General features: G+C 40.9%; 1 protein-coding gene across 30 annotated transcripts in view; it reads right to left on the bottom strand.

Moving 5' to 3' along the window:
- Positions 1-2406: 2406 nt before the first annotated feature.
- Positions 2407-18750, bottom strand: part of Dock9 (dedicator of cytokinesis 9) — a 333922-nt gene continuing 317578 nt past the window's right edge. For 20 of the 30 annotated variants that reach the window (XM_029558890.1, XM_017795710.2, XM_008823570.3 and 17 more), the window contains 5 exons: positions 16675-16885; positions 9842-10032; positions 6072-6172; positions 5455-5593; positions 3350-3643 (listed from right to left, as the gene is read on the bottom strand). In XM_029558890.1, coding sequence (XP_029414750.1) covers positions 3521-3643; positions 5455-5593; positions 6072-6172; positions 9842-10032; positions 16675-16885 — 765 coding nt within the window. In that variant the 3' untranslated portion in view covers positions 3350-3520. Of the gene's footprint in view, positions 3644-4617; positions 4626-5454; positions 5594-6071; positions 6173-9841; positions 10033-16674; positions 16886-18750 lie in introns of all 30 variants that reach the window. The other 10 variants (XM_008823583.3, XM_008823575.3, XM_029558897.1 and 7 more) reach the window with 3 other exon arrangements.

Below are 18750 nucleotides of genomic sequence, written 5' to 3'. Positions count from 1 at the left end.
TTCAAAGCATAAAAATGTCCTCCTTAATAATTAGTAGAGGTGAAAAACATATCATTGAAATCTACCTGATGGCTTTATATCCATGCTCAGGTGCCAAGGATCTTAGAAAGCAACTGATTGTGACTAGTAATAATCAGATATATAGAGATTAGAGACACATGTGCAAACATCTAAGTGTTAGTTGCATTAAAAATGAGGTTTTCTGTATGAAAGAGTATATTTTAAAAAGAAATGGGGATCTTTTTTAAAGGTTAAAAACCTCAAATTTATGTCTTATAGGGTTTATACTAAGTACAATATTGTATAACTGTAATAATTCAACCAGGAACCTAAAAATTTACAGCCAACTTTTGAGATGCACCTTTGCTCTGGAAATTGTTATTGAACATGTCAATGCTGTTGTAATGAAATGCTTCTTCTAAAAAAATTAATAGAATCTATGTGAAATACTATAAAAATATTTAAAAATACTCAATTTTTTGTAAATGACTTTGTTAATGTATCTTGTAAAAATTATTTATGTGTGCATATATCTGAGTGTATGTATGCATATGTACCATGTGTGTTGGCAGTTGTGAATCATCAGGTAGTGCTCTTAACAGCTGAGCCATCTCTCCAACCCCAAATGTATCATCTTTTAAAATTTTTATTATTGTGTGTATGTGTGCCATGCATGGGATGCATGTAGAAACCACAGAACAACTTGGCAGAGTTGATTCTCTTCTTCAACCTTTACATGGATTCTGGGGATACAACTCAGGTTGCCACACTTGCATGACAAAGACCTTTATCCATTGAGCCATCTTATCAGTCTTAATGTATAATATTCGATGGAAATTAAAATTTTCTATGTGAACTCTATGAAATGTTTCATCAGAGTCCACAGAAGGTGTTCTCAACCTTCTCCACTGTCCTTGCCTCCTCTACTGTGGTGAGTAAAGGTTTCCCAAGTACACCTTATTACCTCTGGCTCTTCCACCTTAGTTATCTATCTTTATCATCGCTATCATCAAGAGATGGTTCCTTTTTCCACCTTTGTAGAACGTGAGGGTTGGCCATCTTCCAAACTTAATCTTATTTTTCATGGACTCCTTCTAAACTTTCATTTATCCTACTCCACGATGACTTGACTTTAATGGTTCCTAAATGAGGTATTTATGACTGGGAAACCCACCTCTGATGATGTTTGACTCAAGGCTTATTACACGGGGCTGGAATGTCAGAGACTCAGGAAAACTAAGCCTTTCCTGAAGTTCTGAATCTAAATGGAGTAATGAATGGCCCACAACCCCTGGGGCATCACCACACCCATCACCATCTCTTGTCTCTTCAAGGCTTCACCTCACCATTGACAGAGAATGCGTCAGACCCTGCACAGCTTTGGCTATTGGTGCTCAAAGGTTGCAGTATCACAAGCGGCCTTTCCTTACTGGCCATATACAAAGACCTTTCAAGTCTTTATAACTCTTCAAATAGAAAATCCACTATTTTATTCCTTGTAGAAAGTTTTCTTTTCACTTCACTGGAACTACAAAATTATCAGTGCAAAACATGGTGCTGATAATGAATTGGCTCCTCTTCTGGGGCCACTGGGCACACCAGAGGCAGGACCAGCACCTGTGGAGTGATTCATCTCTATGAGTCAGTTCAGTGTTTGTGATGATGCAGAGCATAGGGGTAGAGGTGTGCCTACATGGCTGCCTAAGCATCTCTGGGAGAAATGACTGACCACCATCTCCCAGAGTGTTCACATGAAAAGGAAGTCAGGGAGATGATAAAGATGGAAGCCTTGATATTGTTGAAGAGGAAAACTCAGACAAAGGGGTCTACCCTTACCTGGGAATAACTGGTACAGCTCTGTCCCCCCAGTCTATGGGACAACAAAGCATCCACCCGAGTTCTCTGGAATCATGATCCCTATCCCCATCTTTTATAATCTGTATTATGGAAGCTTCTAGCAAAACAGAGAATTTGTGTTATGACTTCTACACATTCAACAACAGCTTCAACAACTACCTACATTCCATCCATTGTATTATATCAAACCATCTTCTTTCTCTTATTTTAAAGAAAATTTAGTGGGCCAGAAAGATGGCTCAACAGTTAAGAGAATTGGCTGCTCTTCTAGAGGACCTGAGTTTGGTTCCCAGCATCCACATGGTAGTTAACAACTGGCCATAACTCCAGTTCCAGGGAATCCAGTGTCCTCTATGGCCTCTGTGGGCATTTCACGACATAGGTACATTTTCATACACACACACAAAACACTCATATACATAAAATTAAAAATAATAAACAAAAATTTAAAGAATATTTAGGTAATATTATTTCATCCCAAAGTATTTCAGTAACCTGTCCCTTTTAGGATTGCCAAACAATAAATAGCCAGTGTTTATTACCAGAAAATCAGCAATGTTATTTTTAATACAGATGTGGTATACAGAATGTTTACTTACAGCAGGGCAGTGATTCCAGTTAAATTAAAAACCTTTATTTTCCCAAATATAAAATTACTAAATTAATGTCTTAAACGAAAATATAACATGGTGAAAACTTTAAATTATACCCCCAACTCCCCACAGGATTTATGATTCCAATCACAATACTCCACCATTTTGGCAAAAGGATGAAATTTTTGACAGTTTATAAACCTAATGTAACAAAGACTATACACATCTCCATACTGCACTTTTTATGTACAAGAATAAAACAGTAAAGACAAATGTATTTGCATATATGAAGAAGAGCACAAATTGGTCACAAATAAACTTAATGTGGAAGCAGATGTATTAAAAATGTAGAAATGTGATATATGTATGTACATAATGCTGAGGCTGTATTAACAAACTGTATGTACAGTCATTTAGGATACTACATTTTACTTTTTTAGCATAGGTATGTTTGTTAGTACAGGCCTTTGGTTCTACACTGTTGGACTAGTCTTAAGCTCACATATAATTTCTTAAGTTTTCACATGTCTTCAATGCAAGGCATGAATATAAAAGCACTAAATCTCCTTATTCACTAGTACAAAAATTACAATGGTCAATACCCTTAAGTCATCAAAAACTAGACACAAAAATAGTTCTTGTAATCAACCTGAATGTGCCACAGGAAAAAAAATAATATTTTCAAGATTTTTCCAGAAGGTCCCCGGATTCAGTTTCAGTGCTGCTGTCCCTGTTACAAACATTCTAGAACACTTTTTCTTTAGATCATTTATCTTAATACTACTCTGTAAGGAAGAATAAAATTGAACTCCAGCTTGAGAGCATCCACCACACACGTCTGTTAAGACTCAAGGAAAACTGAATATTGCCAGTGATATATAAAAAAATATGTGTGCCCTCTTTTGATTCCTGTAGAAAAGCCACTGTGAAATATCAGTCCTCATCCCCTCTCTTTCCCGTTCCCAAGGCTTCTTTCCCTGTGCTTGGTCTTCCCAGTGATTAGCTTTGGAAGTCATCCTGAGTTTATAAATGACAAAGCAAATCCCCACACATGGTTCATGAGGTAAAAATCACACAACCGAGGACGAGCTGGTCAACCCTTGAACCACTGTGCTCGTTGGAGTCCCGCTGATGGCGTTGAAGATGTGCAGGGAATTCGGTAAGACATTCGTCTTCTCCTCCAGGGGGCAAATCTCAAGGCACAGAAACACAACATTATCAAAGTGCAATGCTTTGGTAAACATTTAGAACTGTGCTTAGGTAACACACACAACTTGTCATGCAGTGTCACTCTGAACAGTGGTGCACCTAGATAGCTTGGCTTTGACAGTCTGCACAGATGGTTTAGTTTATCTAGTAAGTGGTCATCTTAAAAACATTGTAAGGAGAAAGTCAAGGCAACATGCTTTGTTGCCTTTGCAGGTTAATGAATGGAAAGCCTTCTAGGCTGACTAGATCTTATGGGGACTTGAGGTCTACCTTACAACATGACATGGATAAACTAAATTCATTTCAGAAAGCTTTTTCAAGAGACAAGGCTAGATCATGTCTGTTCAATCTGAGAGTTTAATTTTTTTAACTTTAAAAAAACTTTATTGAGAAGTTCATTCATGCATATAAGGTGTTTTGATCAAATCCATGCCCACTCCCTCCCCTCCAACACCTTCCAAATCTACCCATCACTTTTTTCTGACAACTTCGTTTCCTTCCTCCCTCCCTCCCTCCCTCCCTCCTTCCCTCCCTTCCTTAAAGGGGCTTTCTGCTACTCTAATATTCCCCTCCTCCAAAGAGGTAACCCTAAAATCTTTTAGGGATTAGACAAGAGCGCCCATAAAATTCAGCCCATAATTCCTTCCTACTTCCATCCTTCCTAGGGCTGCGTGCTGGAGCCCACTGATCAAGCACTCCATTGTAGGTTCCAAGGAAGAGATCGCAAGTTTTCTCTGTGAGTTTGTTCCCACGAGCCTCTCCCTTGTATTTAACTATTCCCACATGAGTTAATCATTTCATTTTCTGCTTTTTAAAATGTTCAGAAGAGAGCTGTTTTCGATTGTACACACACTATCCAATGCCTGTAGCTGCTCAAACTTAGTAATAACTTTATGTGACTCAAATTAATTTAAGTGAGCTAGTGTATCAGAAAAATAAAATTAAAAAGTGACATTACCATCCCATCTGAGTGTGTTGGCACAGAGAAGAAAAAAAAGCAAGGGTGTTAAAACTCAAACAATCAAGTTATTTTTCACAGTAAAAATTCCTAAGTCAGCAAGTGATAGGGCAAGGGACCCAAAAGGCCCTAGTTCCCATTCTGCAAGACCAAAGGCAATCATGCAGGAAATAGGCAAGATATGAGATCAAGGATCAAGGACAATCCTATTTATAAAGACAGGAACAGTGGCTTGGATGGGCAGGCTCCTGGACATTTGCTTGACACCTGGTCATCACCTGTCCTCTGATGACTGCTGAGACCACACAGAACATTCATATAGGAAGAATAGAAGCACAATAGATTCAGGAAGATGCCCTTGATGACAAGGAACATGAGGGAAGGAGCCATGCAGAATCCCCATGCCCAGGCCAGTTATGAATAGCACAAAAAGGGAACAAGTCCACATTTTTAAATGACAAAAGACTTTTGATGCAACAGACAAGCAAACCAGGCTGGTAAGGCCTGTCCTAGCAAAAGACAGTTGTAAAATAACATGGATATGGTTTCTTCTGGCTTGCTCCAGGTAGAGAGAGGCAAAGCTGATAAAATGCAACACCTTTTAGAATAGTAATAGGGTGCTGCCCTCCCTGCTTGCTTTAGATGACAAATGGGCAATCTGTCACTTGGCTTCCCAAATAATCTTGGGTTATAGCAGCAAGGGCATAACATGTTATGATTCTCTTCAGAAATTATAATTCTACAAGAATATTGGAAGGCTTAATTTTATTATGAGGTATATTTCAGACCCCAGTGAATCCATTTCCTCCAAGTTGCCCAAGCTAGTGTGGCACTTACCTGTTCATGCATGATTTCAGAAAGCTCCTTGGCCATTTCTCTGTAGTTAGCCTTCATTTCTTCCTGGTACTCTAATTGGTCTTCTTTAATCAGACGTTCATTGATGGCCAGGGCTTGACCACAAGCTTCCACAAATTGCCTGAAGTGGGGTTAGAGAGGGAGATAAAGGCATGCAGAGGAAAAAGCCTTGATCTAGCTGGGATTATCTCTTTTCTGAATGAGGACACTATAGTTTAGGTTTGGAATGTCCCTCCAAGGTTTACTGTTAAAGTGTGGTCCCCAAGGTGGTGCTATTGGGAGGTGGTGGAGTCTCTGGAGGAAGGGCCTACTGGGTGGTCTTTAGGTTTTTGGGTCATGCCCTTGAAAGGACTTGTGGAACCCAGGACCCTTACTTACTCTTTTGCTTCCTGGCTACGATGTATATACCTTTGCTACTCACGCCCAACATGATAAGACACCTTACCACAGGCCCCAAAGAATCTTCAAAACTGTGAGCCAAAATCAACCTTTTTCTTTTTATAAGCAAATTGTCTTAGGCATCTGTTATAGTAATGGAAGGCTGGCTAAGACAGAGAGATGATCAATTCCTTGAAGAGAAAATTTTTAGTGTGACTTACCTGAAAACTTCCTTCAATAACTTGACTTTATTGTCAGGATATCTTTTTGTGTTGGTGTCATCTAAGAAGGCTCGGGCATATGCTAGTGGGCCAGCATTGACCTAGAAAAAGAACAAAGATTAGATATTATGTCAGGAAGAAAATTACCATTATTATTTATTTACTGTCAGTTGTCATGCACTCTAAATGCTGTTTGAGAGTCAGTTATGATCCTTGTCTTCTAGGTCCTTACAAGCCAAGAGGAAACCAGTAACAAAGCTTCTATCATTGCGTGCCACTTGATTCCATCAGGCCATCCATCCTCAGGGGACTTGTGATGATGGCTCATTTTATATAAGAAGGAACCAATGATAGGGAACCTGCTTATTCAAGTTGGAGAATCCAATACGCAAAACGCTCAGGGCCTAGGTCTTCCAACCCTATGTTAAAGACTATTACAAACAGGTTCTGGAGACTGGCATTTATGCTACACTATACTAAACTAACATGTCAATCTAGTGAATTCAGTGAGCAATGGAAACAGAGCCAGTGTTTTTATGTGTGCGTGTGTGTGTGTATGTGTGTGCATGCACACGTGTGTGTATGTTCATATGCATGTGTGCCAGAGGTCAATATCAGATGTCTTCCTCTACTGCTCTCCATTTCATTTTTTGAGACATAATCTGTCACTTAACCTGGCGCTTGATGATTAAGCTAGACCTGCCGGCCAGTGAGCCCCAGGGATCTTGTTTCTACCTCTTCAGTGCTGGGATGATAGGCGTGTGTTGCCATGCCCACCTTTTTACATGGGTGTTGGGGATATGAACTCAGGTGCTCATGCTTGCACAGTAAACACTTTACTGTCTGAGCCATCTTCCCAGCTCCTACAGCCAGTGTTTAAAAAAACAAACAAGTATTCACCTTACTGAATTGTATAGGCAGCCACAGGAAAGCTGCCTTGCTGCCTCAGTAATCATTTGGGTCGTGCTGGAAATCAAAAGGTTAGGAACATTTAGCATGTGGCAAATGACCCAGAACACTGCATCCCTCTTTCAATAAGCTACGAAGGATTCTCTGAAGCTGATAAGTCAGGCAATAGAGGAACGAGGAGAGAAGATGGCTGGACACCCTAGGATGAGGACATTGTTCCAGGTGCCTCAGAGAGTTCAGGGAAGGAATGTCTACTTTCTTCCAGGAGGTCTGGTGCCTTAGAGAAAGGACAGAGGAAGAGCTGTCTGTAAGGAGCTCTAACCCATGTGTGCAGTAGTGTCAGGAGAATTGAACCACGAGATGTCACAGGGGATAGGGGGAGACAGGAGGGCAGAGGCCACAGTGTCAGCGGTAGGGCCTCTGAGATGGATGGCTAGTTAACTTCCCATGGTGACTGAATGTGGAGGGCAAGCCTCTGCATTAGGCTACATGTATGGGAAGCATGCTAACATGAAGACAAGACAAAGACAGTCTGAAATGAAACAGTTCATTTAAAAAGATGCAGAGAGGCTGGCTAATGAGACAGAGCAATATAACAAGATTTTGGGGTACAGTGAAGGAGCCACAGAGAGCTCTGGCCTACAATGCAGTAGGCCTCTGGGTGACAGAGCTACAGGAGAACTCAAAGGAAATGACAGTTAATTGCTTTTGGTCCCAATTTTGTTATTACCTGGATGGGCACCAGTATAAACATTTTTTTCACTTCGGCATGGAATTCTTTGCTTTGAAAGATGATTGGGCATTTAATAAACCTTGAAGGTCACCGGCAAATGGCACTACATGCTTTACCCTTTAGAAAGTTCAATCTGTTTGGCCCCACCTTTTGCTGGAAACCACAGCCCTATTCTTTTGATAGAGGATTGGCATTTCCAGGTCAAGGTATTGAGTGATGTTTTTAGCTACGGAACACTCTGGCCTCTGAGCCTGTTGAATAATCATGATGCTGGAATATTTATAATCAGTTCCTAAACTAATTTGGCATATAATCTTTCTGGATACAAGAAATATCTATACTTTTGTGGCCAATGACATTTAGTAAAAAATTTTGCCCAAACCTCATGGTTCTTTATGCGTGGATCTGATAAAACGTTGATAAAAACTCATGTCAGAAACCAAATCCCAAACCCTAAATCTATATAGCAGACCCTCCATGTAATTTTCATAAGCACACACAACTTGAAAGACAAAACACTGAGCTCGAGGGATCTACGGAGGAAGAAAAGTGTTTGAATTCTTTATATACATAGAAAAGTGGTCACTGGAGAGAGCCAATCTAAAATTTGCCAATTGCCTAGGAAGCTATAGAAGATAACTTTAAGACTGTTGTATTAGAGTATAATACATAAACATAAAAGTATATATCATAAGTGTACAGCTTGAAAAATTGTCACAAGTTGAACACACAAACATGACTTACTTGTGGTGTGGCAGAAAAAAATGTTTTTGACAGAGAGGGAGAGGGAGAGGGAGAGGGAGGGAGGGAGGGAGGGAGGGGGAGAGAGAGAGAGAGAGAGAGAGAGAGAGAGAGAGAGGCTCATGTAGCCCAAACTGAACTTTTGATCACTGGCCTCCACCTCGTGGGTGCTAGAATTACAGGTATGCCTTACCGTGCAGTTTATATAGTATGGGGAATCAAATCCAGGACTTTGTGCACACTAGGAAAACGCTTTTCCAACTAAGCTATATCCCCAGCCTCTCTTTTTTTTTTTTTCGAGGCAGGGTCTCACTATGTAGCATGGGCTGGCTTCAAACTCACAATGTAGCTTTGAACTTGTAATCTTCTCTCCTTAGCCTCCCATAGCCTCCCAAGTACAGGAATTACAGGCATATATGACTACATCCTGCTGAAAAAAAAAGGTATCTTCATCCTTTCTCTATGTCAAATACAAAGTCAATTCCAGATATACTTCGGATTTGAGTGTGTATGCTGAAAAAGGAGGGAAACTTGGAGAGACACAGGTTTCTTTCTTTTAAAAAATTATTTACTTTTATGTTATGAGTGTTTTGCCTGCATGTATGCACATGCACATATGCATGCAATGCTGGCAGAGGCCAGAAGAGAGAGTCAGATCCCCTTGATCTGGAATTACAGGTGGTGGTTAGCTGCCATGTGAGTGCTGGGAACCAAACCCGGGTGCTCTGCAAGAGTAGTGCTCTTAACCACTGAGCCATCTCTCCAGCCCCTCTTTCTTTCCTTTGAGACATGAAGACATATTCTCAGTCCAGGCTGGTCTAGAACTTGGTACATAACTCAGCTCAGTCTGAAACTACTGATTCTTTTGCTTCAGCTTCTTGGGTGCTAGGATGACAGGAGTCACCATGCCTTGTTATATATTTCTTTAAAAAGACACAAAAATGCTACCAGTAAAAGTTGCTTGATTGGGCTATATCAAAATAAAGAATTTTTGTTAGCTAACAACAACAACAACAACAACAACAAAACTATGAAGAGAGTGAAACATCAGGTACTTTTTCAGATATAACTTTTATAGAAACCAGAAACCAGTTTCATAGAAAAACCTACTACTCTCCACCTTTCTTAGGTTTTAGGAGAGTCTTGCCATTCAAGCACCCAACACTCCCCAACTTACTGAAAACTCAGGGTGCTGTGAAGAGTGCTGTTAGTGAGGACAGCTTAGTGAAGTTACCATGTTGTCCATGTGTCCATGGGACTGGGGGTCAGTTAAAGCTACTGTTCCTTCTGATAATGGGAGAAGCCACCATGACATTAGGAAGGTGAGGGGGATTGCCTTGCTTCCCTTGCAGCTTGCACAGGAATTTCTTCCCTCTGCCCAGCTCACCTGAACGCTCACACTGCCCTGGAGTTTGAGTTGCAGTTTGATCATGTCCACTTCAGCTGAGGAGCACAGCTGCCGGAACTCAGCCACCTTCTTACTCATTTCATCGATGGCCACCTCGATGGGGTTCAGGTCGGTATGGTGCTGGTACATGACGGGGATTCTCTTCTTCACATAGGGGAAGCAGTGTATTGCTGCGAAGTAACAAGGCCCAGAGTTATACCACAGCCTGCAATCACTGTCATTCTTATTTTACAGATAAAGAACCCCAAGCTTGCTAACATCACCTGCCAATACTCTGTGAAGCTAGACTATGATCTTCCTTTTTGAAAAAAAAAAATTCATTCATTCATTCATTCATTCATTCATTTGTATGAGTGTTTTGCCTACCTATATGTAAGTGCACCCATGCACGCAATACTTGAAGCAGACAGAAGAGGGCATTGGATCCCCTGGAACTGAAGTTAAGGATGATTGTTATCTGCCATGTGGGTGCTGGGAACCAAACCTGGGTTTTCTGCCAAGAGCAGCCAGTGTTCTTAACCACTAAGCCATCTCTCCAGTCCCATGATCTTCCTTTTTAATGATGCATATTTAATGACAAGTTATATCATAAAGCAAACAGTTGGATCCTTGCTTTCCCTTTAACATGAGCAGCGTGTCTTTGAAAACATCATTTTACGATTCCTTGCTTAATTTTCATATCTATACACATCCTAACCTTCTTTAGAAGTTGTATGATTGAAATGAGTAGGTATAAGATGATTTTTAAAATACAAAAAACACTAAACAGTTCTGAGATACTACATAGCAGATTAGGTCCCAAAAAAAGTTCCACAAAGTATCTTTGTGTTTTTCTCTCAAAACAACTTTGAATCACATAAATTTGAATAAATCTGAGATATCAATGAAAATTCAAAAAATAAGAATAAATTTCTAGGCAAAGCATTCCATGAAACTCTTAGAATTGTACTGGCAATAAAGGTATTTTGAAACTTACAGTGAGAAGAAATTTAAAAATATTTACTATTTCTGATAATTTTTCACAAAAGGTAATGAATTCTATTTTTATTTATAACAAGATACCTGATTGTATCAACACTAAATAATTAGTTTAAAAATGAACAAAACTGGGGCTGTGGAGAGCTCAGTGGTTAAGAGCACTGACTGCTCTTACAGAGGACCCAGGTTCAATTCCCAGAACCCACATGGCGGCTACGAACCATCCTTAACTCCAGTTCCAGGGGAATCCGAAGCCCCTTCTGACCTTCGCGGCATTGCAGTACACAGGTGCACTCACATACATGCAGGCAGTACACTCATACACATAAAATTAAAATAATAAAATATTTTTTAAAAATGAACAAAACCATTTTTGGAGGATCTAATAGACTTACACACATTTTTAAAGATCTTATCAATTTTCTCTTTTATTTGGTCTGTTGTTGAATAATATTGGAATTATTGGTGATATTGAAGCAATATACTCCAGGAAATTATTCACAACCCAGATGACGTTTCAGTAACAAGAAATCATTAGTGGCTCGATTCTGGAGCATCAACATGCAGAGCTCTTTCATTTTTTGATTAGTTTCTGCTAATGCCCATGTAGTGAAATTGGCTGCCTCTCTGAAGCTACAGGCCACACTACTAGACCTGAACAGGTAAAATAAAAGCCGCCATAGTCGAAACTTTACCGGGATTTAGTAGAGACAAGTGGTCATCGCAGTCAGTGTGGAGACCCCAAGCAACCTGATGAGTGGGAGTAAGCGATGGTAATGGGGGAAATCCACCTGATGGAGCATATCCCACAGAAATTGGCAGGCAAAGCTTGAAAAGCAGCATCATAACATTAAAGACATCCCACAGGGAGATGTTTGCTACACACATTCTTTAAAAGCCTACTTAAAAAATTTTATTGTGTATATGTGTGTGTAAGCTCATGTGTGCCGCAGCACATGGATAACACGTGTGTGTGTGGGGGGGGTCAAGGAACAGCTCTTGGGAGTCAGTTCTCTCCTGCCACCTTATGGGATCTGGGGATCAAACGCAGGTCATCAGGCCTGCATGCAAGCACCTACCCATGAACTATCTCGATAGTCCTTCTTTTATTTTTTAACAAGCAAAAGATGAGTGGTTATGTTTGAATTATTTGTTCTTTAGTAAATGGCTGGGGAGAATTTATTCAAGAATGTCTTATCTCCCAATGGGAAACAAGGCTAGCTCCCTGATCACCATCAGTAACTGGATAAAGATGGGGGGGGGGGAACAACCTCCCTGGTCACACTCTATTTGCCAAATATTTTATTAGTTGGTTAAGTGTTCCTATCTTGAATTTCTTTTGTACCTTTATGGGAATATCAGTTTTTTAAAAGATTTGTTTTACTCAAGATTTGCTTTTAAAAAATGCATGTAAGTGTTTTGCCTGGATGTATGTATGCACCACATGCATGCCTAGTGCTCAAGGAGGCCAGAAGGTGTCAGATCCCCTGGAACTGGCATTACAGACAGTTGTGAGCTGCCATGTGGGTGCTAGGAACTGAACTCAGGTTCCCTTTGCAAGAGCAGTAAGTGCTCTTAACCTCTGAATCATTTCTCTAACATATCAGCTTTTAAATGATATATTTAACTTTTTAAATGGCAAAAATGGGATCAATAAAGCCATTTTGAACAAAGGCTTCGTTTATATTACAGAAGGAACTGGGCATTGCTGCTTATAGCCAGGGAAGTGGTAGTCTGACCATGGTATCATTGCATTTGGGTAGACTCATGTGCCTTACAGAGGAATTACATTCTCATTTGTAAGGAAAATACACCATCAAAATATTTCATGAGGCCAAGGGGCATGACACAATCCATGTAGTGTTGCATCATTTGAGAGATCTGTTTTTTCAGAGAAAACAAGTGTATGTGTGAGGTGCCCATGAATCACACCGATTACTTCCAGTATAAAGTCCTGCCCATTGCTACTTGGTATGGGAACTATGCCTCAGGAAGCCAAGGGGAGGTGGAGGTGCAGTAATACTACACAGAGAAAACTCAAGGTCTGTACCCAAGACCACCAGGGCCCTGTAATTTAGGGTGCCCTGCAAGTGTCCACATACCCCTGCCACTCTTTCTGGCCCCCACCTCTACTCGTTGCCCTCACACATCTCAGCCCTTTCATTCCCTGAATGAGGCCTACCTTGTCCACCCCATTAAACTGAAACCTTCCTCCTCAACCTCACATTCCCAGTCTCCTCCTGTTTATTCAGAATGCATGGCATGGTCTAACACTCCGTGTTGACTGACTATTGTCTCCTCTTGCTGAGATGTCAGCAGCATGAGGCACAGACCTTAGTTTGGGGGGCATGCCATACCCCAGCACTGCCAGTGCTCAATATGTCTTGCTAGGTTACTGTCCTAAGGACCACACAGGAGAGCAAACTGGCCTCAGAAGAAGAACAGTCAGGTGAACACTGGAATAAGTCATCATATAATTATAAATGGCCCATTGTAGAAGTATGTGGCCCACGGGAAAGAGGAGGAGGAAGACAGCAAATCATGTGTCAACTGTATGGATGGCTCAGGGTGAAAAGAAGGTGTAGACATTTCCAAGAGGAGTGTGGGTGAGATCTGGGAACAGTAACTGGGAAGAAAGGAAATGTAGGTTCAGGAACTTGCACTCAGGGGGGTAGGGAGGTGAGTGTGAGGTGACAGGCACCTGACAGAGTTATACAGCAGGTATGCCTCAAGCTGGTGCAGGAGGCAGGGAAGGTTAGGACTCTCCTACAACTTGTAAGGCCAAAGGCCAGGTTTGTAGCAATTCAATGGAAGAACCCAGAGGACTAATAACTTAAGGGAAAACTCTCAAGTTCAAAGTCTTCAGAAGGAGCCAGTGTGTTTCTCTGAAGGTTGCTATAGAGCTTGTGTGTTCTCAGTGGCTTAGAAAACAAAACAAAAAAGCTTTTCTCTAAACATTTACTCTGCCTAGTATCTATCCCTTCCATATTTTGAGGTATTTCAGAGCAAAACCTGTTTCTGCTGCACTGTAATCCTTTTTGTTCATCATCAACCCCAAAGGGTGAAGAAGCTCATTAGCAGGTGGGATCTAGCCACTTGGAGTGCCTGGCTACAGTTTACAGAATTATTTAACATGACATGATGAAGCAATGGAGTGGCTGGGCAACCTGTCTAAGTTCACACAGCAAGGCTGTGATCAGGGTGGGCTGGAGCCCCAGGCCAGGCTCCCTGCTACCCTTCCCCCATTTCCTCAGCTCTATGGAGAGTGGCTATTCCTAGAAGCAACAGGGCTTGTGCAGGTTCTGCCTCTCCATGAAGCTAGTTACTCTTTGTACTCTGTTCTGGAGATACAGAGCCGAGCTCACATCATTTATCTAATCTGAAATGGTTCTGTAACAAACCAAACCTGTAACCCCGGAAGGATATCTGCCCAGGGGAAGCACCCAATGTTATGAATCAGCATGCTACCTCAACAAGATTCATGATAAAAATAAGAAACCAACCAACTCAGCAAGGCCTACCCCCACAAGGCAGGGCCACAATCTCCTGGAGTACTTGCCAGGCACAGGAGCTGAGTACCACCCCTCGTTTCTAATTCAGTAGAGTTCGGGGTAGCACCTGGGAATTTACATTTCAAGTTCCTAAGGGTTGTTGACATTGCTGGATCTGGAACAGACTTTGATGACCAATAATTTTTTAACATTTTATTTTTATTATTTTTATTTTATGTGTATGAGTGTATTGCCTGCATGTGTGTAAGTGACTTGTGTCATGTCTTGCCTGTAGAGGTCTGAAGATCATGTTGGATTCCCTTGGAATTGGATGCTAGCTGCCATGTAGGTGCTGGGAATGGAATCCAGGTCCCCCGCAAGAGCAGCCAGTGCTCTTAACCATTGAGCCATTTCTCTAGCTCTGATAACCACTAATTTAAGAAATGAAAGTGAAGTCATTCTCACCATGCAAAGGAACACTGAAGCTGGTAATTCCCTTACGATAGTTCATCTATAAATACAGTTCCCTTACTTAGTAAGAATTTGCCATTGAGGTGTACAGTAGAAAACTCATGAATTTACTATGTGGCAGGGGTCCACGTTAATGAGCACAATGTGGTTTGTGCCTTATATAGTATCTTATTCTAAAAGCAGGAATAGGGACATTTTAAGAATGTCAGTTTCATTTGTTTTAGAATATTTATCTCATTTCTCTCACAGGGGTGGTGAAAATTCCCTATAATATGCTATCCTGAGTTTATTTATTTTTTAAACTTAACTAAACTCTAATTTACTAGTTATTTATATATTTGTGTGTGTGTGTGTGTGTGTGCACGTGTGTGCATGTGCGTGCATGTGCATGCATGCGTGTCTGCAGAGGCCAGAAGAGGGTGTCAGATCCCCTGGAACTGGAGTTATCAGCTGTGAGTCACCTGATATGGGTGCTGGGAACTGAACTTCCAGTACTCTGCAACAGTAGCAAGCACTCTTAACTGCTGAGCCATCTCTCCAGCCCCATGCCTTGAGTTTACTTTTATTAATGTTGCATATTCTTACACTGGTACTAGCTATACTAAGATATAGAGTCCACACAATTTGCTCACTGGTGAGAGTTGAGAACCACCTGCAGTGCAGCATCTCAGCAGAGCTCCTTTCATTTCTGAAGATGACAACTTCCACAGTATTCTCCAGAAAACTCACCAGAACCAAATTCTGAGTAAGACTATTCTTTAGAAAACAGGGCCAAACGATGGTTGTAGGCATGCCTGGCATCCAGAGCCAGCTTCCCACTGATCAAGAAAACATTTTGGTTTTGGTTGTGTTAGTTATATTCCTGACCCTAACCTAAGACTGGAGAGGTTGAGCTTCCACAAGGACTGTAAAAAAATCACACACACCTATCCTGCCCCAAGGTGACTCTGTAACTTGTCAGGGAGGAGGAAATGATTCAAACAGTGTGAAGGGATCAGTTGAGAGCTTTAGCTGAAGAGGTGGTGTGCTGGTTAGCTGCAACTGTCAACCTGACATAAGCTGGCATCACCTGGGAAGAGAGTTTCAAAAGAGGAATTTTCTAAATTAGATTGGCCAGTGGGGCATGTCTATGGGGGACTGTCTTGACTGTTAACTGATATAAGAAGAACTAGCCCATTGCAGGTAGGACCATTTTATGGGCTCCAGCCCTGAACTGTATAAGAGTGAAGAAGGGTAGGCTGAGGGAGAAGCAAGCAAGCATATGTTTATTCTTTTGTTCTTGACTGTGGATGTGATGTGATTAGCTGTTGGGTTCTTGCCTTGACTTCCCCAAAATGGTGAGCTGTAACCTAGAATTGTAAGCCAAATAAACCCATCCTCCTCTATGTTGCTTTTTGTTAGGACATTTTATCATGGCAATAACAACAAAACTAGATCACACAGCGAGCTTCCCAGTACTAGAGAGGCTCAAATGGAAGCTGGCGGCGTCTGTCAGGATGACCAAGACCAGGCCTCCTGTCTCACTTATTTACTCAGCCACAGGGACAAGGTGAGTGTGGGCTTCTTGATCTGCATGCTGTGGCCTTGAGAGGGCCCTGGTTGGTTTCAGAAGGGCTTCTTAAATCACCGGGCACTGCATGTAAAAGCCCCTGGGAAGATGAAGGCTCACTGTTTTCCTCAGATCTAAATGGGAAAGTGAATAGACATGAAGTTCTGATTTGAAGGAAGAAGAAAGTGTAAACAGACTTACAGAAGGATGGCCTGAGTTCAACGCTACTGAACTGAAACAGGTGTAGAGAAGCTGGCTCAGCTGACTAAGGACCCCTCCAGTTCTAGAATCCCTAATGGGGCGCTCTTCATCTTGAAGTGTACCTGTCAGGATGGTGCGTCGTTTGCACTGCTCTTCGACCCCACCCTGCCTCTTCCCAGTCTGGGTGAAGGGCATCTCAAACATGAAGCGCCGGATGTTGTGGGATCTTTCAAACTCTGTTTTTCTCTCTTGTAATTCTTTTTCATCAAAGAATGGGATCACGTGGGTCACTTGGATATAGGCATACTTGGAATCCAGATCTTTAGGGTTGACCTTTAAAAGAATATGCAACATTGAAGAAGGATGTTGTTTGCAGGACTCTCCCAAGCCTTATAGTATTATGAGATACTTAAGAAAATTTTAGAAAGGTTGAAAAAAATTATACGAGAATACCTATATGATCAACCCTGCTCCCATTCTGCTGTATTTGTTTCAAGCACATGCAGATAAATATATATGTATGTATGCGTATGTATATGTGTGCAGACAGAATTTGCTTTTAAATTAAAATTTTAAGTTAGCATACAAAGTAATGGGTTCCATTGTGACATCTTCACAAAGTGTCATTATACCTTGTCCTCAGACTTATAAATACACACACATGTACATACACACACACACACACACACACACACACACACACACCATTTCAAAGTAAGTTGTACAGGTCATGAGGCACCGATTACTTTTTCCTAAAAATGAGAATATTTTCCTCTATGACCACAATGCATTATTATAACTAACATTAACAATAATTCTCTAATACTACCCAATATTCAGGCTAGCTAATTTCCTCAAAGGTGTCTAGAATGTTATTTACAACTACTTGTGTTTGAACCAGAATCTAGTCAACGATCACACTTCACATTTAATTGTCTCTTTTTTCTTTCTTTGAGACAGGGTCTTATCTAGCCCAGGCTGGCCTCAAACTCATTATGTAGCCCAGGCTGACTTTCAACTCCTGATCCTCTTGCCTTAGCTTCTGGAGTGATGGGATTACAGGGAAAAGCTAACACACCTTTCTCTCTTTAGTCTTGATTAATCTAGAGTTCCCCAGTATTTCTTATCCTCGACTGAATTTATTGAAGAAACCTCAGTAGTTTTCTTGCTCAGTGGCCACCCTCTTCTCATCCAATTATGGAGTCTGTTTTTATTTTGCTTGTTTTAAAACTGCTTTCTAATGTATATGGCTAGAAGAAAAGGTTTATTTTGAGAATAACAATCAAATGTTAGATCCTCAATTATTATTCACTGGTAGTCAGATCAGATAAGATGCCAACAGCTTCAGATTAATTAATTTAATACAAGCACAGATTAGCCTAAGAGTAATTCAACAGTGAGTTTAATTTCTGATTAACTCAGTACGTGAATGCTTCTGCAAACTATATTGTGAGAACGGGTGGGACTTTCATTTCTGACGCATGATCGAAAAATTAAACAGGCATTGAAAATGAAGAAACAAAAGCTAATTCATTAGTGAGACAAACCAATTTTGCACATTCTAATTGCATTTAATCTCCTAGAGCAATAAAAACGGCCATGGAAGAAATGACTGCACAAAGAACTTGGACTAGGAATGAGCAAGGACTGAGAACAAGAGGGTGTCACTTTTCTGAGCCAAGATGCTTACTGACAAAATGAAAGTTAGTACAAAAGTGCCTAAGTTCCTATGTAGATATATATCTATATGTGTACACACACATAAATATCTGTAGAAAGTTATTATTTAAATTTCAGAAAAATACATTTGGAAAATCATGTAATTGTAATTTTAAATTATTCAGTGTGTGTGTGTGTGTGTGTGTGTGTTTGTGTGCAAGTGCAAGTGCAAGTGCAAGTGCAAGTGCATGCATGCCATGGTGCATATGTGGAGGTCAGCTCTCTCCTGCCACCTTGTGGGATCCTGGGACTGAACTCGGGTTGTCCTCCTGAGAGTGAGCACCTATACCCACGGAGCTATTTCACTGACCTGACAATCTCATAACTGTATTTCAATCTATTAAAGCTGACTTTTAAGAAATATTTATTTTATTTTTATTTTTATGTATATGAGTATATTGCCTGCATGTGTGTAAGTACATCCACGTCCTGCAGTGCCTGAAGAGGTCAGAAGAAGGTGTCAGATCCCCTGGAACTGG

The sequence above is a fragment of the Nannospalax galili genome, unplaced genomic scaffold (assembly GCF_000622305.1).
Source record: "Nannospalax galili isolate Female #2095 unplaced genomic scaffold, S.galili_v1.0 scaffold528, whole genome shotgun sequence".
In the NCBI taxonomy this organism is placed as follows: Eukaryota; Metazoa; Chordata; class Mammalia; order Rodentia; family Spalacidae; genus Nannospalax; species Nannospalax galili.
Note: the sequence above shows the minus strand (reverse complement) of the source record. Positions and strands in the feature narration are given on the sequence as shown.